Source organism: Myxocyprinus asiaticus, chromosome 6 (assembly GCF_019703515.2).
Source record: "Myxocyprinus asiaticus isolate MX2 ecotype Aquarium Trade chromosome 6, UBuf_Myxa_2, whole genome shotgun sequence".
Classification (NCBI taxonomy): domain Eukaryota; kingdom Metazoa; phylum Chordata; class Actinopteri; order Cypriniformes; family Catostomidae; genus Myxocyprinus; species Myxocyprinus asiaticus.
In genome coordinates, this window is record NC_059349.1 from 48568735 (window position 1) to 48589250 (window position 20516).

General features: G+C 40.6%; 1 protein-coding gene across 7 annotated transcripts in view; it reads left to right on the top strand.

Annotated features, from left to right (window-relative positions):
- Window positions 1-20516, top strand: part of LOC127442077 (SLAM family member 9-like) — a 284700-nt gene that overhangs the window by 213245 nt on the left and 50939 nt on the right. For 3 of the 7 annotated variants that reach the window (XM_051699823.1, XM_051699821.1, XM_051699824.1), the window contains exons 2-3: window positions 9591-9899; window positions 12312-12569. The exons of 2 other annotated variants lie outside the window; for them this stretch is intronic. In XM_051699823.1, the coding sequence (XP_051555783.1) occupies window positions 9591-9899; window positions 12312-12569 (567 nt within the window). Of the gene's footprint in view, window positions 1-9590; window positions 9900-12311; window positions 12570-15609; window positions 15742-18248; window positions 18290-20516 lie in introns of all 7 variants that reach the window. 2 more of the 7 variants (XM_051699826.1, XM_051699827.1) reach the window with 2 other exon arrangements.

The following is a 20516-nucleotide window of genomic DNA, read 5'->3' on the forward strand; positions in this document are numbered from 1 at the left end:
AGCGACTTGAGGTGCTGCTGACTCCAGAGGAGGAGAAGGCGGGCGAGTTGTGACATACAACGAGAGCGCAAACCACCTTGGCGGTTGACATATGCTACCGTTGTCATGTTGTCTGTCTGAACCAACACGTGCTTGCCCTGGATCAATGGCCGAAACCTCCGCAGGGCGAGCAGAATTGCCAACAACTCGAGGCAGTTGATGTGCCAATGCAGTCGCGGACCCGTCCAGAGGCCGGCGGCTGCGTGCCCATTGCAAATGGTGCCCCAGCCCGTTTTGGAGGCATCTGTCATGACCACGACGTGCCTGGGGACCAGTTCTAGAGGAATACCTGCCCATAGGAATGAGAGGTCGGTCCAAGGTGAAAAGTCAGTGACAGACCAATGTGATGGCCACACGGTGTGTCCTGTGGCGCCATGGCCGTCTCGGTACTCGAGTCTGGAGCCAGCGCTGAAGCAGCCTCATATGCATCAACCCGAGCGGGGTGGCCACCGCCGAGGATGCCATATGCCCCAGGAGCCTCTGAAGAAGTTTCAGTGGAACCGCTGTTTCCTGTTTGAATGCCTTCAAACAGGCCAGCACCAACTGGGTGCGCTCGTTCGTAAGGCGCGCTGTCAAGGACACTGAGTCCAACTCCAAACCGAGAAAAGAGATGCTCTGAACGGGGAGGAGCTTGCTCTTTTCCCAGTTGACCCAAAGCCCTAGTCAGCTGAGGTGTGAGAGCACCAGGTCCCTGTGTGCGCCCAACACATCTCGAGAGTGAGCTAGGATTAGCCAGTCATTGAGATAGTTGAGAATGCGAATGCCCACCTCCCTTAACGGGGCAAGGGCAGCCTCGGCGACCTTCATAAAGACGCGAGGAGACAGGGACAGGCCGAAAGGGAGGACTTTGTACTGATACGCCTGACCCTCGAACACGAACCGCAGGAAGGGTCTGTGTCGAGGAAGGATCAAGGCGTGGAAGTACGCATCTACCGCCGCGAACCAATCTTGATGCCGGACGCTCACTAGAATGCGTTTTCGCGTCAGCATCTTGAACGGGAGTCTGTGTAAAGTCTAGTTCAGAACTCACAGGTCCAAGATTGGCCTCAACCCACCTTTTTTCGGTACGATGAAGTAGGGGCTGAAAAAACCCCTTCTTCATCTCGGCTGGAGGGACAGGTTCTATCGCACCCTTCTGTAGGAGGGTAGTGATCTCCGCGCAAGGTAGCAGCGTTTTTGTCTTTCACCAAGGTGAAGTGGACACCGCTGAACCTGGGCGGACGCCCGGCGAAGTGAATCGCGCAGCCGAGTCGGACGGTCCAGACCAGCCCTCGTGACGGATTGGAAAGCGCAAGCCATGCGTCCAAGTTCCGCACAAGGGGGACCAAAGGGACAATGTCATCGGATGTACCAGCAGGTGGGGCCTCGTGGCGGGGCGGAGCTCGAGGTGCCACACCACGTTGTGGCCATGCTGAGTCTAAGGACATTGAAGCACTTACCTGGCTCTTTGTGACCACCCCCGGAACAGCCTGGGACGGGGGAGGAAAAGGCCTGTCCTCGTGACCCGTGGAGACTGTCACATCGGGGATGAATTTGTGCCACAGCTGGGCGCTCAGGGGCGGGAGACCGCCGCTGGAGTGCCAAACCTGCCAAAGGAGTGGTGGACGGTGGTCGTGATGATGGCCGTACACACTGGATACGTGAACCAGGGAACAAGGAAACCGCTCTTGCTGAGCTCTTGAGTACTGCAGCCACTTGGGCATGCAGCGCAATTAAATGCAAAAGGTAATAAAAAGATGAAGATCTGCTTACCAGCTCCAGAGCAGTGGGTTTCGTTGTCCCTGAGTTGCCCATCTCAAGAGCTCTTTGAAGCCTTTCACGGGTTCTGGGCGGCCGCGAGACGGGTGGCATCTGCTTCCTGCGGTGGGCTCCACACCGGGGCCGGGCCGAAGAGGCGGGCTGCAGTGGAGCCGGTGCATTCACCGCAGGGGGACGCCCTTGGCGATGAGTAGACGGGGTGCGGGATCTTGAGCCGCGCCGGGGCAGGATATGCTGGCTAGCATCCATCTACTGCTCTACCATCGAGAACTGCTGGGCAAAGTCCTCGACGGTGTAGCCGAATAGGCCCGCCTGGGAAATGGGAGCAGCAAGGAATCGTGTCTTGTCGGCCTCACCCATCTCGACCAGGTTGAGCCAAAGGTGGGCTCCTGGACCACTAGTGTGACCATCGTCCACTCGGGTGACCGCGCCGTGACCTCCGTTGCTCGGAGAGCGAGGTCGGTTGCCGAGCGCAGTTCCTGCATCAATCCCGGGGTGGAACTACCCTCGTGCAGTTCCTTTAGCGCCTTAGTGGACTTGCAGGAGAGCCATGGCGTGCAGGGCGGAGGCGGCTTGTCCAGTGGCACCGTAGGCCTTGGCCATCAGAGACGACGTTAACCTACAGGCCTTGGATGGGGGCTTTGGCCACCCGCGCCAGGTGGTGGCACTCTGCAGGCATAGGTGCACCGCGAGCGCCTTTATCCACCGGGGGATTGCTGAATAGCCCTTGGCCGCCCCACCATCGAGGGTAGTGAGGGCGGGGAAGCTGAAAAGATCGGGACTGGGCAGTAAAAAGTGCCTCCCGCGACCTTGTCAGCTCTTCATGCACTTCCGGGAAGAAAGGAACAGGGGCGGGGCGTGGCTTTGAGCGGCTGCCCGGGAAAGCATGTCGTCATCTCCATGTCAGTCTGTGACTGGGCAATAGACCCCGAAGGGAGGAGCCCAGCTGAGGCTTCCGACTGGACGAGCCCGCTCTCCGATGCTGCGCTCGAGAGCTCATCACTTTCAAGGGCTCTGAATAAGAGGTCGAACTCGCCGTGAGACGAGCTGGCGGACTCACCCGGAAGCCCGATCGGGGCAGACGAGCATGCTGGGGAATGGGAGGTCCGCGGGGGATACCCGGCGGAGGCGGTCCCATTGGGGTCCCCAAATTGCCCCCAGTGCTAGCCGCGCTGGCCTCATACCCATGGGTAAAAGGACCCAGGCGGGAGCCTCTGGGGTGGCTCGCTTTCTTACGAAGGCGTGCCGCGACCGCAACGTTGCCATGGACATATTCTCGCAATGAGAACATGACCATCCACGAACGCTGTCTCCGCGTGAGCAGTGCCCAGACACGAAAGACAGTGATCGTGACCGTTAGAAGGCGAGAAATAACGAGCACAACCAGGAATAACACACAATCGGAAAAGCATCTTTAAAAAGACGCATCTTTAAAAAGATGTTCCGTGTGTGCACTCTTTTAGAGAAATATAAACTCTTTTAGAGGGGAAAAATGCTCTTTCAGAAAATATACTCTCTAGTTTTCCTGCCGAAGCGCCCAGGGGCGTTCTCTGAAGTGCACCAGTGCAGAGGGGAGAGAAGCCGCTGAAATGCGCCGTCAGATCCAGCAGAGTTGAATGAACAGTAGTATTCAGCTCAATGAGCATGACTGTTCGGCCCCAAAGAGAAAATCTATATAAGTGGTTGCATACCAGCTCCTTTTATACCCTTATGTCCGGGGGAGTGGCATGCAAATACCACTCCCCAATTTTCATTGGCCTTTTATCAAAGACCAGAGGTGTCTCGGCCTCCCAAGAGTGACCCCTAATGTCACTACATAGACACCAACGTCGAGTGAGTGACAGATAGGGAACCACGAGATTCATCTGCCAGAAGAGCAGTGTCTAATCACAACTGATGAAATTTTCCCTCCACAAGTAACTTGCAGTTTTATGCTTCAACCGCTAGAAAGTTACACAGCTTTAAGTCTATGTTTGTCACTTTTAATGATCAATTGAAAATGTAGTAAAATTGTGAATTAATTAATCTTGAAGGCATTTTGATTCCTAAAACAGTTTCTGAGTTCTTGGTTTGTTTAATTGGCAGATTTTTGTCGTATCTCCAAAACATTTATGTTGTACGTGAATTTTAGTCTGCTTGTGCACTGAGAGGATTGCTGATATTTCTAAAATATAATGACAGTAGAGATATTTCCATTCTTCTTTTGTCAGCAATTTTAGGCATATTGATCTTATGTACAGATGTATTATTATTAGGGCTGTCAATCGATATTTAAAAAAAAAAATCTAATTAATTACATGACATGCCGATTAATTAATCGAATTAATCACATTTAATCACATGCATCATTATTTGCTGAGAAAGGCCCCCAAATAAAGATCATTTATATAAATAATGCAGAGTAATTAAATATAATAAATATATAATACGGATTGAAATTCAGTTTGAAATAAATAGGATTATTGTGGCAGATGAATAGCATTGATTAGACAATAAAAAAGTGGCTTAATAACTCCAATATATTGTTTGTTTTATTCTCCTATCATTGAACAAGCCGACAGTTGACAGCAATCTGTTTTGCATTAAGATTGTCAATGTGTCCAGTTCTCACAGTACGTGTCCTTTCGTTCCATCTGTGCTATTTTTAATTGTCACTCCATGTACATGTGCATGCCAGGGGTGTTTGTAGAGCTTACTAACACCCCTCACTGGCTTGTCAGTTGAACCCTACTATATAGCATTCATGTAACTATTGGCTGGTGTTAAGATAATTGTCAGAATGTGACGGCCTTCCTTGAAGGATTGCATTAGTTTTTTCACAATAATCTGTTCACTTTCTACCTGGAATCTCCACTCTGCTTTTCCTGCTTTCTCCACACTGCTGTTCTCCTTCTCTCAGTCCTTTTCCTAATAAATATATGAAAAATAGCAGAAAATTCTTCTGATTTAGTGACATTATATTTATATATATTTTAATTTCCTTAACCCTTAAATGCATACCACATTATGCCCCAGCTACCTCATCCATTTTTTTGGAGTTATTCATCTTTAGTATTTCTCAACCATTCAGTTATATGTTGGAATAATGCAACTTGCCAAAATTGCGAAAGGAAATACAATTCCTGACTGCCTAAAAGGGTATAAGTAGGTTGCTAGTAACCTGTGATAATAGTGTTGTAATATATTTGCACTTCCATAAAACATCGTTTTTATTTCGTAATAATACAACTTTACTATCACAGAATATCTAGTGTTTTGCTTATTACTTTATTAGTTCTTATGGTCTATAATGTTATTTGGGTTGCATAAAGTTTACACCGATTAGTAGGGTAGAGCAGGGATAATTCTAACACTTTTTTTCCTCATTTATTCAGAAAATGTAAACATAAAAAGGTGCCCAATTAATCAATCAAAATCAATTGTAACAACGACATGTGATAAATGTTAGAGTAAATAAAAAAGCTTTATAATGTGAATTTGGATATTTTATGAGTACACACTAATGTTATTTAATACAAAACATCCTCAAACACTAGACACATCCTCAGATTATGTAGAATGGTCTAAAATAGTGACATTAGACAAAATGTAAACTAGGGTAACCATATTGTGGTTGTCCAAAGAGAGGACACTGCTTGTTTCACCCCTCACATGGTCTGATCTGTGTTTTGTTTTTGTATTTTCAGAATTTTTTAGCATTGAAGTACCAATTTACACAGAGGTTGCACTACAAATATCAGAGGAAGGGGTTGTAAAATGTTAATCATGGTCTATTTTATCCGTCCTATTAGTTTACGTTTCCCTGATAAGTAGTATATTTCAAAGTCAACATTGTTTTGCAACTTTATTTATGATTCTGGTTGAGAGCACAGAGCATGTCTGGTGACATTTTGCCTACACACATACAGTGCACAGATGCGTGCACAGAAAGCAAGTGGGTGGGCAAGAGAGAGAGAGAGATTTTTTTTTTAAAAGACTGCACACTTAGGGGGCTTCTCAAATGGAAGGCTGCAGCCAAGCACCCTTAGTCTGCCACTCTCTGTCAGAATAATCACGTAAGGACACGTGAACATGAAAACTGGTGCAGAGTATCAAATACACAGAATGTATGAGAGTCCTAACTGCACGTCAATATGAACAAAGCCAAATCCCGGACATTTATAGCCAATTTTGAAATCCCAGCCAGAAGCTTTTTTCAGGTCCAAAAAAGAGGACATGTCTGGGAAAAAGAGGACAATGGTCACCCTATGTAAACAAGACAAACAAGCTGGTATAATAAAAACGAGACAAAAAAAAAAAAAAAAGACAGGTTGGCTTGAAAAAGCCTGGTCTGAAAGTTTAATCAAGTTTAAATGTCCAGATCTTGTAAAATCTAGTAAATTATGAAGTTTTAGTTGCAAGATGTTGCTAGCATGTAGCTAAGTGTTGCTAGTGTGTTTTAGCACTTAATTAGTTGTTGCTAACATGTTTTAGCATGATGCTAACATGTTTCTAGCATGTTTTAGTACTCAGCTAGGCATTGCTAGCATGTTTTAACAGTTAGCTAGGCATTGCAAGCATGTCTTAGCACTTAGCTAGATGTTGCAAGACTATTTTAGCATGTTGCTAGCATTTCTTAGCATTTAGCTAGGCATTGTTAGCATGTTTTAGCATGTCACTAGCATGTTTTAGTATTTAGCTAGGCATTGCTAGCATGTTGTGCATGTCACTAGCATGTTGCTAGCATGTTCTAGCATTTAGCTAGGCATTGCTATCATGTTTTAGCATGTCACTAGCAAGTTGCTAGCATGTTCTAGCATTTAGTTAAGCATTGTTAGCATGTTTTAACACTTAGCTAGGTGTTGCTAGCATGTTTTAGCATGTCGCTAGCATGTTTTAGTACTTAGCTAGGCATTGCTAGCATATTTTAGCCCTTAGCTAGGTGATGCTAGCATGTTTTAGCATGTCGCTAGCATGTTGTAGCATTTAGCTAAGCATTGATAGCATGTTTTAGCACTTAGCTAGGCATTGCTAGCATGTTTTAGCACTTAGCTAGGCATTGCTAGCATGTTTTAGCACTTAGCTAGGTGATGCTAGCATGATTTAGCATGTCACTAGCATGTTGTAGCATTTAGCTAAGCTTTGCTAGCATGTGTTAGCACTTAGCTAGGCATTGCTAGCATGTCCTAGCACTTAGCTAGGTGTCAGCTAAGTAGTTTCCTAGTGGATACTTGAAGTCTGATTGCTCCCCAAGTAAAACAAGCCAGCCCTGAAGTCTCTATGACTTTCTGATCCAGAGGTATGATCTGATATATTTCTTGCCATTGTTAAGTCAATGGGATTTTTTGGGGAAGTTTTTTTGCCCCCCAGGGGTACATCATACCCCCAATCGCTTAGAAAAGTCATAGCACACCTCTCCTCAATAAGAGCAAGAGCCTTGCTAGCAAGCACCACTTATAAGTTTAAATAGTAGTACAGTAGGTTGGCTTCTTCAAGCCAAACTAATTAACAAAAATTGTTTTGTAATTTACATTAATTGACATGGTTTCAATGAAAGAGTTACTGTAATTAAATTAAATGTTGCCTGCAGTGAAATGTGGAACATCCGTTTATGAGAGACAGTCTCTGTTCCCTTCCCTGCTGCTGTTTGGTCATCCTCACCTGACTGATGCGCTTCTCTCCCTCTGACTCCACGTGAACTGAAAAAAGTTTGTATATCTACCTGGATAAACACAATTTATTAAACTATGAAATGTATTAAGCGTCTGTATTAAACGTGTATTAAGTATTGATCGCTCCCAGCACACAGATAGCAAATAATAAAAAAAAGCTAATTGAGCTAATTAGCTCAAATCTACTATAAATTTAATGAGCAAACTTACTAGCTAGTATTCCCTTGATGACTACATCACATCGTTTGTTGTGATAGAAGCAAGAGCTTAGCAAGCATTAGCTTTTAGTAGCTCATGTCAGTCAAGGGATAGTTCACCCAAAAAGGAAATTTCAGTCATTGTTTTCCTACCCCTGTGTTATTATAACCCCATTTGACTTTCATTCATTTTCTTAACACAAAGGGAGACATTTTTTGCAGTTTATGGTGACTATCTCTTCAAGCTTCAAAAGAACACAAAAGTGTAATTCAGAAGTCAAATAAATTATTTCATGAGACTCATGATTGTTATGAAAGCATACGATAAGGTTTGGTGAGAAACAAACCGAAATCGAATGTATTATTTAGTGCAAATGTTCGCTGACCGTTGATCTCCTGTGCGTATTCATGATAGTCCGTTCCCTGCCCAGTAGGTGGTGAAATGCATGGAGAATGCAAATCACCAAAAACAAAAGAAGTATGTGAAAGTGAAAGTGGAGTGTGAAAGTAAAAAAGAACTTAAATATTGATCTGTTTCTCACCAACACCTATCATATCTCTTCTGAAAACTTAGATTTAGCCACTGGAGTCTTATGGATTACTTTTATGCTGTCTTTATGTCCTTTTGGATCTTCAAAATTTTGGTTCCCATTTAATTGAATTGTATGAACATACAGAGCTGAAATGTTCTTCTAAAAATCTTTGTGTTTTAGAAACAGAAGAAAGAAAGTCATTGTGACGAGGAGGAGGGCGTGGCCGGCATCCTCATGGCCCGGCCACGCCCTCCTCCTTGTCACAGTCATACACATTTGGGGGTTGTATTACTAGGGTGAGTAAATGATGAGAGAATTTTCATTTTTGGGTGAACTATCATTTAATGTCTTATAAAAATGTTATTTCTCGACAAAGTCTCATCTCCCGACATGATATTTAGATTTTTTATTCAATAAATATATTTGTTTGACAGGGAAGCTTTGTGCAAACAGGAATATATATATATATTCATTTATTTGTTAAAAAACATTTATTAAAAAAAAAAAAAAAGCACCCCAGAAAAAAGGGAAGAAAAAGGGCAGGTGCTCAAGCCCCCTTTGATGTCTATGTGTGCATGTGCCTGCTTTTCTGGGGAACTTTTTAATTATATCTTTAAGCCCAATACATTTCAATGATAGACCAGCTTTTCAGTCAAACACTGACTGTATCGAAACTGTAATAATGTATGGGCCTACTAGCTTTTGATAATTACTTTAAAAACATAAAGAAAAGTTTAGGAGAAACACTTGATAGCAAAATTTTCATTCAATTGTTAATATTTACATCAATATTAAACTTTGTGTTTTGGATAGCATATTTAATTATTTTTCAGTGAATGTGGTGCCTTGGGTGGAAAAAACACTATAAAGGGGTGCCATAGTTTAAAAAAGTTTGTACTGCATTTTTTTAAACAGTAAGCCTACACACTTAGACTTGTTTTTTGTTGTTGTTGTTGTTGTTGTTGTTTTAGCTTTTTAAAGTTGCTGATTTTATCATATGCTACCCAAAGTTATTAGAGGCTGTAACACATAATACTTAACAAAATGATCTGATTAAAACAACATCTTTATTTGTAATTCATAACAATTTTCTTTCTGTAAATTAACAAGAAATGTGGGACTTGTGGGTGACGATCAGAAGCAGGGTACAATGTACTATGTGTTAAACTTCTCCCTACCTTTTAGCAGTACAAAATGTGGATGTGTTCAGTGGCTTACATTTATAAATTTACTGTTCTCACTTTAAGAAAGGTTTTCCATTCCAACATTTGTATGTAATATTTTTATTGTAGTTGTCTGATGCCATGTTCATACTTGACTGAATTGAAATCTACCGAGATGAACAGATATCCAGTTTCATCAAAAAAGGGTTTAAGAAACTGAAATCAACAGATAGCTATCTCTTTCCACAGGGTCCAGTGCTGCGATCTCTGTGTTTGTGGAGACAGGAAGTTCTGTTACACTGGATATACAGGCACATGAACTAACAAAGATTGGTGCCTTATCCTGGAAAAATGAAAAATTAGTACAAATAGTTACATATTTCAGAGAATATAAAGATTTAACACTTGACAGCTCCTATAAGGGCAGAGTGGATTTCAATAATAAAACATTCTCTCTAACACTGAAGAACATGCAGAAGACAGACAGTGGAGTCTACATGGCAACAACACTTGGAGAGCAAAGCAGAAAAATTTCTGAATTTAAAGTATCTGTTATAGGTGAGTCTGATTTAAATGTTAAGTGTGTTCTGTTTAAGAAAGTTGTTTATATCTATTTATTTATTTTTTTAGATTAAATTTTAGGTCTGTTTAGCTTTATTTTAGAGGAAAGTGGAGCATAGACAGGAAAGGAAAGGTTAGGGAAAGAGAGAATAAAATCAGGACATGACCCAGGTTGGATTCGAACCAACAGTTTATTTGTCCTGAGCATGTGCACAATCTACTTCACCACAGCTCTGACATTATAAAATGTTTATTATTTATTTTTATTATTAATGTTTAGAGATTGCACTCACTTTTCCAAGATATTTCCAAGTTTGGAAATCACAATTTTAAAAAATCCTTGTAATTACCAGGTTTTTCATTACAGCTAGACAAATAAAACTATCTCTTAAAAAAAGCTTGAGCTATGTTTTTATTTATTATCACTTTATCTACCATTCATCTTCTTCGAAAAAACAGTAGTTATATTCAAGTCAAATAAACCATTCAATATTATTGAACAAACATGACTACATTGGGATACATGAATGAGGCAGAAACGGCTCCAAAAGGTAAACTGAAATAAACAGAAATAATATGAGACTAGTTATGTAAGGAATAATTGACGACGGACCGTTAAATTGTTTAAAAATAATACAATACAAAAGAGTGTGAGCGTGTGTGTGTGTGAGTATGCGCGTGTATGTATGTGTGCGAGCACGCGCGTGAGTGCGAGCGTATGTGTGTGTGTGTGTGCGAGCGTATGTGTGTGAGTGTGTGTGCGAGCGTATATGTGTGTGTGAGCATGTTAGGGAGCACCAGGGCTCTTTATAACCGAAATTGAAATAAATGTAGGATATTTTAGACATTGTTTTGACGTTCTTAACCGATTTACTTTAACCAATGTCTTTGTTTTAATTGGTTATTTTGTTGTGGTAGCCTGTAGTTCTCTTTGAAATAACTGAAATAATTTGGCAAAGTGATATGGAACCGTTACGCAGTCAAGACCTGGAACTACTTTATAGCTGTGCCTTTACTTGAAAATAATTGCACACCTTAGAACGTCCATGAACCAATCAGAATCAAGCATTCAGTGGTTCTCCCTCACTTACACATGCTCACACACACGCTCGCACACACACACACTCACACAACCTTTTTACTCCTATGCCAAAAAGCAGCGCATCCTCAGTTGTTATTTCGAACGTGATGTTTTCGAATTAGCAACGAAGGCTCGGACTTTATTAAAGTAAGATGCTGAATCCGTGGCGGAAGAAAGTAGTTCCTGTCACAAGAGCGTTTTAGGATTAAAACTACTGTAAAACACAGCTTCACAGGGCTTATTGCTTTATTAAACAATTCAACTGTCCGTTGTCAGTTATCCCTTACATAGTATTTGTAATTAGTCATAGCAAATAATCATTTAGTAGATGCTTTTTTAAATAAAATAACTTACTGTACACTTTTTACAGGGGCTATCAACCTGGAGCAACATAGGATTAAGTGTCAATTGCAAAAGCCAGAGCTTTAACTACTACACCAAATTATGCTATTTGTTATTTTAATCAGAAGGTTGCTCTTTATAATAATAATAATAACTTTATAACTAAATTTAGCACAAAGTGCTTCACAAAGCATAAAATCAAAACACTCAGTAAAACACAGCACAGTCACATAATAAAAACACAATCAGTCACAGATTCAGCAGATCTATTATCCCCGGGCAGGCTGTTCCATAATCGTAGGGCCTTCACTACAAAAGCCTGTTCACCTTTAGTTTTGTATCTGGATCTTGGAACAGCAAGCAGTTCATAACATGAAGATCTAAGAGGTCTAACTGTTTTATAAGGTCTTAAAAGTTCAGCAAAATATTCTGGTGGCAAACCATATCATGCTTTATATGTAATGAATAAAATCTTAAAATCAACACTAAAATGAATTAGTAACCAATGCAAAGTTGCTAACAGTAATATGATCTGAAGACCTTGTTCGTGTCAAAATTCTTGCTGCAGAATTTAGCACTGATTGTGCTAAAGTGCGTTGATTTAAAGTTGAAAACAGTCTATTACGATAATCAAGGCAAGACGAAATAAAAGCACGTATAAGCTTCTCTGTATCCCTAAAACTCAAGACATGTATAACCTTGGAAAAGTTCTTTAACTGATAAAAACAAGACTGAAAAAACTGCTTGACGTGGTATTCAAAATTTGTATTTGTATCAAAATAGACGGCCAAATTTCTAACCATCTGGTGAATATTTGGGACAACCTGATTAAGTGCTGACTCAATCTGAGATTTTTTAAAACCATGACCGATTATAACAGCCTCTGTTTTTATCAGTATTTAACTAAAGAAAATGACATGCCTTCTACAGTTCATGAACCTGTCTGCTTTATCTTTGTGGGATATAATCTTCTAAACATGTTTCAGATGCTGTGGAGGTTCCTATCCTGAAAGTTGTCTCAAACTGGTCCAGGAGTGACTCTTGTACTGTGAACTTCATCTGTACAGGTCATGATCTCATACTTAACTCTACCTATCAAAACAACAGATGCTCTCCAGAGAATGTGACACCATATGAAAACTACAATCTCATCCTGAACTGCAGTAAGGAATCCATCATCTGTAACCATAGCAACCCTGTTAGCTGGAAAACGGATATAAAAAACATTAAAAATCTCTGTGAAGGTAAATATTTGCTGCAACCTCAAAACATGCACACACTAACACAGAATGCAATAGTGCAAATTATACCAATGATACAAAACATTTCATGTTGGTTTATAGTACTAACTTTACAAACTAAACTGTTGAGTTAAGAATTGGACTGACAGCTGCAGTTCTTAACACCACAGTCTCAAAGTCTTTAGCGACGTTTTCTTGCATCACCAAACAACGCCACCATCGCTCCATAGTGTTCACTTCTTTGTGAAGGATGCATGAATCAAGACACGTACAAGGTTATCCTGGAAGAAAACTTGCTTCCTTCTGCTTTGACAATGTTCCCCAACTCTGAGGATTGGTTTTTCCAGCAGAACAATGCTTCATGCCACACAGCCAGGTAAATCAAGGTGTGGATGGAGGACCACCGCATCAAGTCCCTGTCATGGCCAGCCCAATCTCCAGACCTGAGCCCCACTGAAAATCTGATGTAATCAAGAATAAGATCGATGGCCACAAGCCATCAAACAAAGCCGAACTACTTGAATTTTTGCACCAGGAGTGGCATACTACACCAAATTATGCTATTTGTTATTTTAATCAGAAGGTTGCTCCTTATAATAATAATAACTTTATAACTAAATTTAGCACAAAGTGCTTCACAAAACATAAAATCAAAACACTCAGTAAAACACAGCACAGTCACATAATAAAAACACAAACAGTCACAGATTCAGCAGATCTATTATCCCCGGGCAGGCTGTTCCATAATCGTAGGGCGTTCACTACAAAAGCCTGTTCACCTTTAGTTTTGTATCTGGATCTTGGAACAGCAAGCAGTTCACAACATGAAGATCTAAGAGGTCTAACTGTTTCATAAGGTCTTAAAAGTTCAGCAAAATATTCTGGTGTCAAACCATATCATGCTTTATATGTAATAAATAAAATCTTAAAATCAACACTAAAATTAATTAGTAACCAATGCAAAGTTGCTAAAAGTAATATGATCTGAAGACCTTATATCTGAAGATATATATATACACTATATTGTCAAAAGTATTCGCTCACCCATCCAAATAATTGAATTCAGGTGTTCCAATCACTTCCATGGCCACAGGTGTATAAAATGAAGCACCTAGGCATGCAGACTGCTTCTACAAACATTTGTGAAAGAATGGGCCGCTCTCAGGAGCTCAGTGAATTCCAGCGTGGTACTGTGATAGGATGCCACCTGTGCAACAAGTCCAGTCGTGAAATTTCCTCGCTACTAAATATTCCACAGTCAACTGTCCGTGGTATTATAACAAAGTGAAAGCGATTGGGAATGACAGCAACTCAGCCACGAAGTGGTAGGCCACGTAAAATGACAGAGCGGGGTCAGCGGATGCTGAGGCACATAGTGCGCAGAGGTTGCCAACTTTCTGCAGAGTCAATCGCTACAGACCTCCAAAGTTCATGTGGCCTTCAGATTAGCTCAAGAACAGTGCGTAGAGAGCTTCATGGAATGGGTTTCCATGGCCGAGCAGCTGCATCCAAGCCATACATCACCAAGTGCAATGCAAAGCGTCGGATGCAGTGGTGTAAAGCACGCCGCCACTGGACTCTAGAGCAGTGGAGACGCGTTCTCTGGAGTGACGAATCACGCTTCTCCATCTGGCAATCCGATGGACGAGTCTGGGTTTGGCGGTTGCCAGGAGAACGGTACTTGTCTGACTGCATTGTGCCAGCTGTGAAGTTTGGTGGAGGGGGGATTATGGTGTGGGGTTGTTTTTCAGGAGCTGGGCTTGGACCCTTAGTTCCAGTGAAAGGAACTCTGAATGCTTCAGCATACCAAGAGATTTTGGATAATTCCATGCTCCCAACTTTGTGGGAAAAGTTTGGGGATGGCCCCTTCCTGTTCCAACATGACTGCGCACCAGTGCACAAAGCCAGGTCCATAAAGACATGGATGAGCGAGTTTGGTGTGGAAGAACTTGACTGGCCTGCACAGAGTCCTGACCTCAACCCGATAGAGCACCTTTGGGATGAATTAGAGCGAAGACTGCGAGCCAGGCCTTCTCGTCCAACATCAGTGTCTGACCTCACAAATGCGCTTCTGGAAGAATGGTCAAAAATTCCCATAAACACACTCCTAAACCTTGTGGAAAGCCTTCCCAGAAGAGTTGAAGCTGTTATAGCTGCAAAGAGTGGGCCGACGTCATATTAAACCCTATGGATTAAGAATGGGATGTCACTCAAGTTCATATGCGTCTAAAGGCAGATGAGCGAATACTTTTGGCAATATAGTGTAAATATATATATATATATATATATATATATATATAAATTACTATATGAAAGAGACCCATCCACTAACCGTAACCACTGCAAAACAATATAAAAAAGGCAAAGTTGAGACACGATTACTAAAAAATTACAAATAAATGTACCATAGAGGTAGTCGATATGACTCATTCACTACATTCAGAGTGCTTTGATGCTGTTGGCTCTCACATGAAGACATGTGAGAATCAATGGCGTACAACATCCTGGATATCAAACTTGCCAAAAATGTGTCTTGAGGCATTTGAATGAGTGTGAACTGAAAATGACATTTGAGAGGAAGATTTTCAATAAAAACTTTCGGTTTGTACATCTCACACAAACTACCATATGTCTTCAGAAGACTTGGAATATAGTGCAAGTGTAGAATGGAGTACTTTTATCATGCTTAATTTGCCTTTTTTGGAACCTGACAGTAAAAATATATCCACTTTCACTGTATCGAAACGCTCGGACATTCTGCAAAAAAAGCACACACACACACACACAAAAAAACACACCTCCTTTAGTGTTCCATGGAAGACAGAAAATCACATTGGTTTTGAACTACATGAGGTTATGTAAATGTTTTTATTATTATTATTTTAACCATAAAATTGTAGACTTGAGTAAAGTAATAGAATCCTCTGAAAGGAGTTGCATACAGCACGAGAATTATGTTTTGGTAGTGCAGAATTGATGTCGCTAAAGTGATAATTCCTTATAAGAGAGTGCTGATTATAATCATACAAGTCTTTCTTTTCAGAGAACTACAGAGGACAAGTCCAGTCTGACACATCTGAGACTCTCCTTTGGATGTATATTTTGGTGCCACTGTGTATTTTGGTGACAGGATTATTAATTTTAGGCTTGTCTCTCTCCTGCAAGAGTGAAAAAGGTATGTCCATCTGATCTCACATACATTTTGTATGAAAATTGCAGTGGTGGAAAGAGTTCTGCTTTTTTTTACTTGAGTAAAAGTACTGCTACTGAAGAAATAATTCACTTGGGTACAAGTAGAAGTACTAAAAAATATTATGACTCAAGTAAGAGTAAATAAGTAATTTGCCAAAAAAACGTCTCAAGTAATTATGTTACAAGTTACTTTATGAAAATTATATGTACAGTACTGTGCAAAAGTCTTTGGCACATAAGATGTTTCACAAAAACATTTGCGTTAAGATGGTTATATATATCTTCAGCTTTAGTGTGTCAGTAGGAATTATACCACGGGTCTGTTGAATGCTTGATTCTGATTGGTTCACTGACGTTCTAAGGTGTGCAATTATTTTTCAAGTAAATGCACAGCTATAAAGTAGTTCCAGGTCTCGACTGCATAACGGTTCCATATCACTTCACCAAATTATTTCAGTTATTTCAAAGAGCCCTACAGGCTACCACAACAAAATAACCAGTTAAAACAAAGACATAGGTTAAAGTAAATCGGTTAAGAATGTCAAACAATGTCTAAAATATCCTACATTTATTTCAATTTCGTTTAAAAAGAGCCCTCTCGCTCCCTCGACTCCCTCGCACTTACACACGCTCACACACATACACACACACGTGCACACACACACACACACACACACACACACACACACACACAGACTCGAGTCGCGACCAACAAATAGAGCTGCACCCCTGCGACTTGATCAATAGACTAAGACTAAGACATAGGGATGGGCGGATCGATATTAAAGTATCGATACTTCCGATACTGTTGTGGTATCAAGAATATCGATCCTCACATAAAAATATAGATTCTGAAGTTTTTTTAACAAGTGATCTTATTATTTAGATTACATGAATATTGGAAAAAAGAATTATATTAGCGAATTGTTGTATGGCACCAGAACTATTTTTTCTTCTGCTCATCTTGATGTACCAGAAATGCTAAAATACACAAGCAGTCAGACAGCGCTCATTCTTTCAGTCATAGTGCTTGTTCAGAGAGGGAGCAGTGCTTTCCTGAGGTAATAACAGAAAAACAGCATCTGGAGTTAATCACACAAAGTAATGACAAACCTAGACGTGACATGTATTATAATGGGCTTGTGTGACAGTTTTTACAGGTTTATTTAAATTCAGAGTTGTTAAAACATTGATAAAGATCTTTAATCCTCGTTAATAAATGATATCCTTATGAAACTTACCATGGATTGACTGTAGTAATATTGTATTAACCATGACTAGTAACCACAACTGTAGTAACCATGTTTTTTTTACACAGCATTACTGTAGTATCCATATTGTAACTTGTTTTTAGTAATAGTAACCATATAATGTAATACCATAAATCATAAACATAATAATAGTTTATTTTGAGGTTTTATATGTGGCTTATACTAACTAATTTTTAAAGGGTAAACAAAGCAGCCTAATAATTTTAGGCCCATAAATATAAAAAAATAAATAAAATAATAATAAAGTTACTACTTTTATTCAATATTATTATTGGCATACTGTTTTTTGCATACTATATAATATGGAAGTATGGATATTTGTTCAAAGCAATAATATACACACACTGCTGGCGGCCACACACCTGAAATTCGATTGGCTCATCACATCTATTTAGTATCTTGTTTTGTTGATTTTATGAACAAACCTACAATATTTATTTTCCCTCCTTGATGCATCATAATGTCCTAGTAAAGCTAGTCCAATTTAAAGGAACAAAAAATGTAATGCTGTTCTGTTTTAGTTCTTTCAAATATCTTATGTGGGTAGTTGGCTTGAACAGCTACCTAAGAACAGCCGATCAACAAAATATCAGTTATGTCTTTAAAAAAATAAAAAATAGTAATAATAATAAACAAATATATATATATATATATATATATATATATATATATATATAAAATCTGTCCTTTTTTTACTAAACTGCTTACTAATGTAATTTACCACTTTGCATTTAGCTAATCTCGCAAGTCGCAAGTGCTCTTCTTGCATGCATGCACATGAGCATAACATGAAACCAGAATAACGGTCAATATCAAACCTACATTTACATTTGACAATTAGTAATTTAGCCTTTTTGAGGCAACAGCATGCAAATGCAAACAAATATATTTTTTCATACATGATTTATTATAAAATATTTTCATAAATGCACAAACATTATTATTATTATTTATTTGTGAGGAGTAAAAAAAAGTATTATTATTATTATTATTATTATTATTATTGTTGTTGTTGTTGTTGTTTGCACTCTAATCTCCGTCTTGGCTCATATTTTTCTAATACAACTGAAACTTTGTATTGCACCACTTTACATGTTACTGTATCCTTAAGATGAATTGGTTATGTTGTATCCTTCCTCATTTTGTAAGCTGCTTTGAATAAAAGTGTCTGCTAAATTAATAAATGTAAATGTATTTTATTTTTAACCTCTTACGTTAGGTGCTGAAGAGAGTGGAAGTACAGTCTATACTGAAGTTGAGGTAAGCTTCATCATTCAAACATCACAGAAAATAAAAACAGCATATCTAATGTAATTATTTGGGACTTTTAATGTACAGACTTTTCTCTCTCTCAGCATTCATGTTTTTATTTGTTTTCCTTTATGTTTTGGTGTCAGTTATATAATACTTCTTTCTACTATGAATGTGTTTATAGTGAGGTCATATTTATTGCTGTGTGTGCTGGCCACATGACAAGACTAGTGTTTGACCGATAAATCTGACGATATTCAGAATTTTTTAATTATCGCATCTGCTGATAAATTTTCCCATTTGGCCGATTCGTTTCTTAAGCCGTGAGGGCACAGTGAATCACCTGCTTGCGTGTAAAGGAGCCATCTGAGACATGTAAAAACCAATCACAGTTTGTTTTGTTGTTACGTGCCATCATGTTACTACAATAATAGACCTTCATGCAAACTGTCCCGCATATCAGAGCCTCGACAAAACGCGTATGAGCTCATAATGTTAAAGTGCCTGTCTGTTTCATTCATTCTCTCTCTCCTCAACAGTTCCCTGAAACTTAGTCTTGTCTAATGGTAAAAAGGTAAATATCAATAAAACGTCTATCATATACTGTCTGCAAAAATGCGGGTATCTCGTTTAAATAGATGTAATTCATGAACCTCACAAAACTTGCTCAAATCCAGCGTTCCCTTTTAATTCAGTTCAATTGACATTGCTGTAATGGTGTTTGAGCCCCGCCCCTTTAGGCACATAGTTGGCCTATGTGCTCACCATTTCTTCAAGACTGAGTTTTCTTCAAGACTGTGAACATCGTCTTCGTCTTGGAACCCTCTCTGCTTTGCCGTCGAGATGCACTTACAGTGGACGGAACTTCGTCGCCTGTCTTCAAAGCCTGCAGCGAGAGACTCACCGCTCTCCTCTGTGTTCTGGTGGTGTTCTCCACATCGCCATCGAAGACGCTCTTGGTGAATGGGTTCTTTGCTTCAGACTCTTGTTGTTGATCAACGCGGCACTTCAGCAAAACTCCTACCTGCTTCCCTTCAACGCTCCGGCTAGAGGTACTGTATTCTTTTATATATACAATACTACTAAAGAGCCGCTTGCGTGATACGCATCTTTTAAATATGTCGTTCTGCAAGTGTTCCCTATGCGAACGGCAAATCCCACCACCTGATGAGCACAAGAGCTGTGTTCGCTGCCTGGGCCACGCAGAAGCAGCTTTGATGGAGACTGCCCTCACTGCGAGGGCATGAATCTCCGGATGTTATGCTCTATGATCGACCTCACACCCTCCCACCCACCTCTTCTGTGTTAAATCCCGAGGGACCACATGAGGAGGCACAGTGTTGAAGTGAGGTTGAGTTGGAAGAATTTGAGGAGGATCTTGTGCCGGCCCAAGCCCTGCGAGCCCCCAGAACTTCCGATCTAATGTCCTTGTCTGTGTAATATGTGCATAATGAGCTCCGGCCCTCTAATGGAGTGCACGGCCTCATTATGTTTGGCGGCTCTGACGATGGGGATGATGCTGTGTCACTCACAGCTTCAGGCGAGTGGTCCACAGAGGACATTGCTGCCCCTTCCCCCAGCCTTGGAAAGCCTTGGAAGGCTTTTCAGGATGCTTCATCGTGGTTCAAAAGCAGTGACACAGATAAAGCCACCCTCCTCGACACCCCGGTGTTGCTTGATGGTCTCTTTGACAACGCTTGGAAGGCTTTTCAGAACGCTTCATCATGGTTCAAAAGCAGTCCCAAGCAATAAAACACTTCCTGCCAAAGAGAAGTAGCACTTCCCCTTTCCCGGTATGCTCCCGATCTACTTCTGGTCAGCGCCCGGCAAAGAATTAATCTCTTGCTGCCCCTGCTTAGCCGAAACTACCCCGGCCAGGAAGCAGAAACATTCTTGACATGTCCCACCCTGTGAAGAGAAGCCCATAGCTCACCTTTATTCAAGGCCCAGAGCCGAAGAAGGCTCGATTCGAGGCATACAGTGTTTCACTCCTCTTCCACAATCCTGTTCATCGGGAATGGGACATTGTTCTAATTGTTGCTTCTGTGTGTACTTCTCAAATAAAGAATGTTCTCACAAAAGAGAGAAAGATGCTCACACATTCTCAGAAAAAAGGCCATTACCTCTTCATGCATCATATACCTCAAACATTATGCTCAACTGCTTCCCTATGTTGAGCAGCGCTCTATCTCTAATAGTGAGCAAATCAATAAGCCTGATGTCCCACTGCACAGGC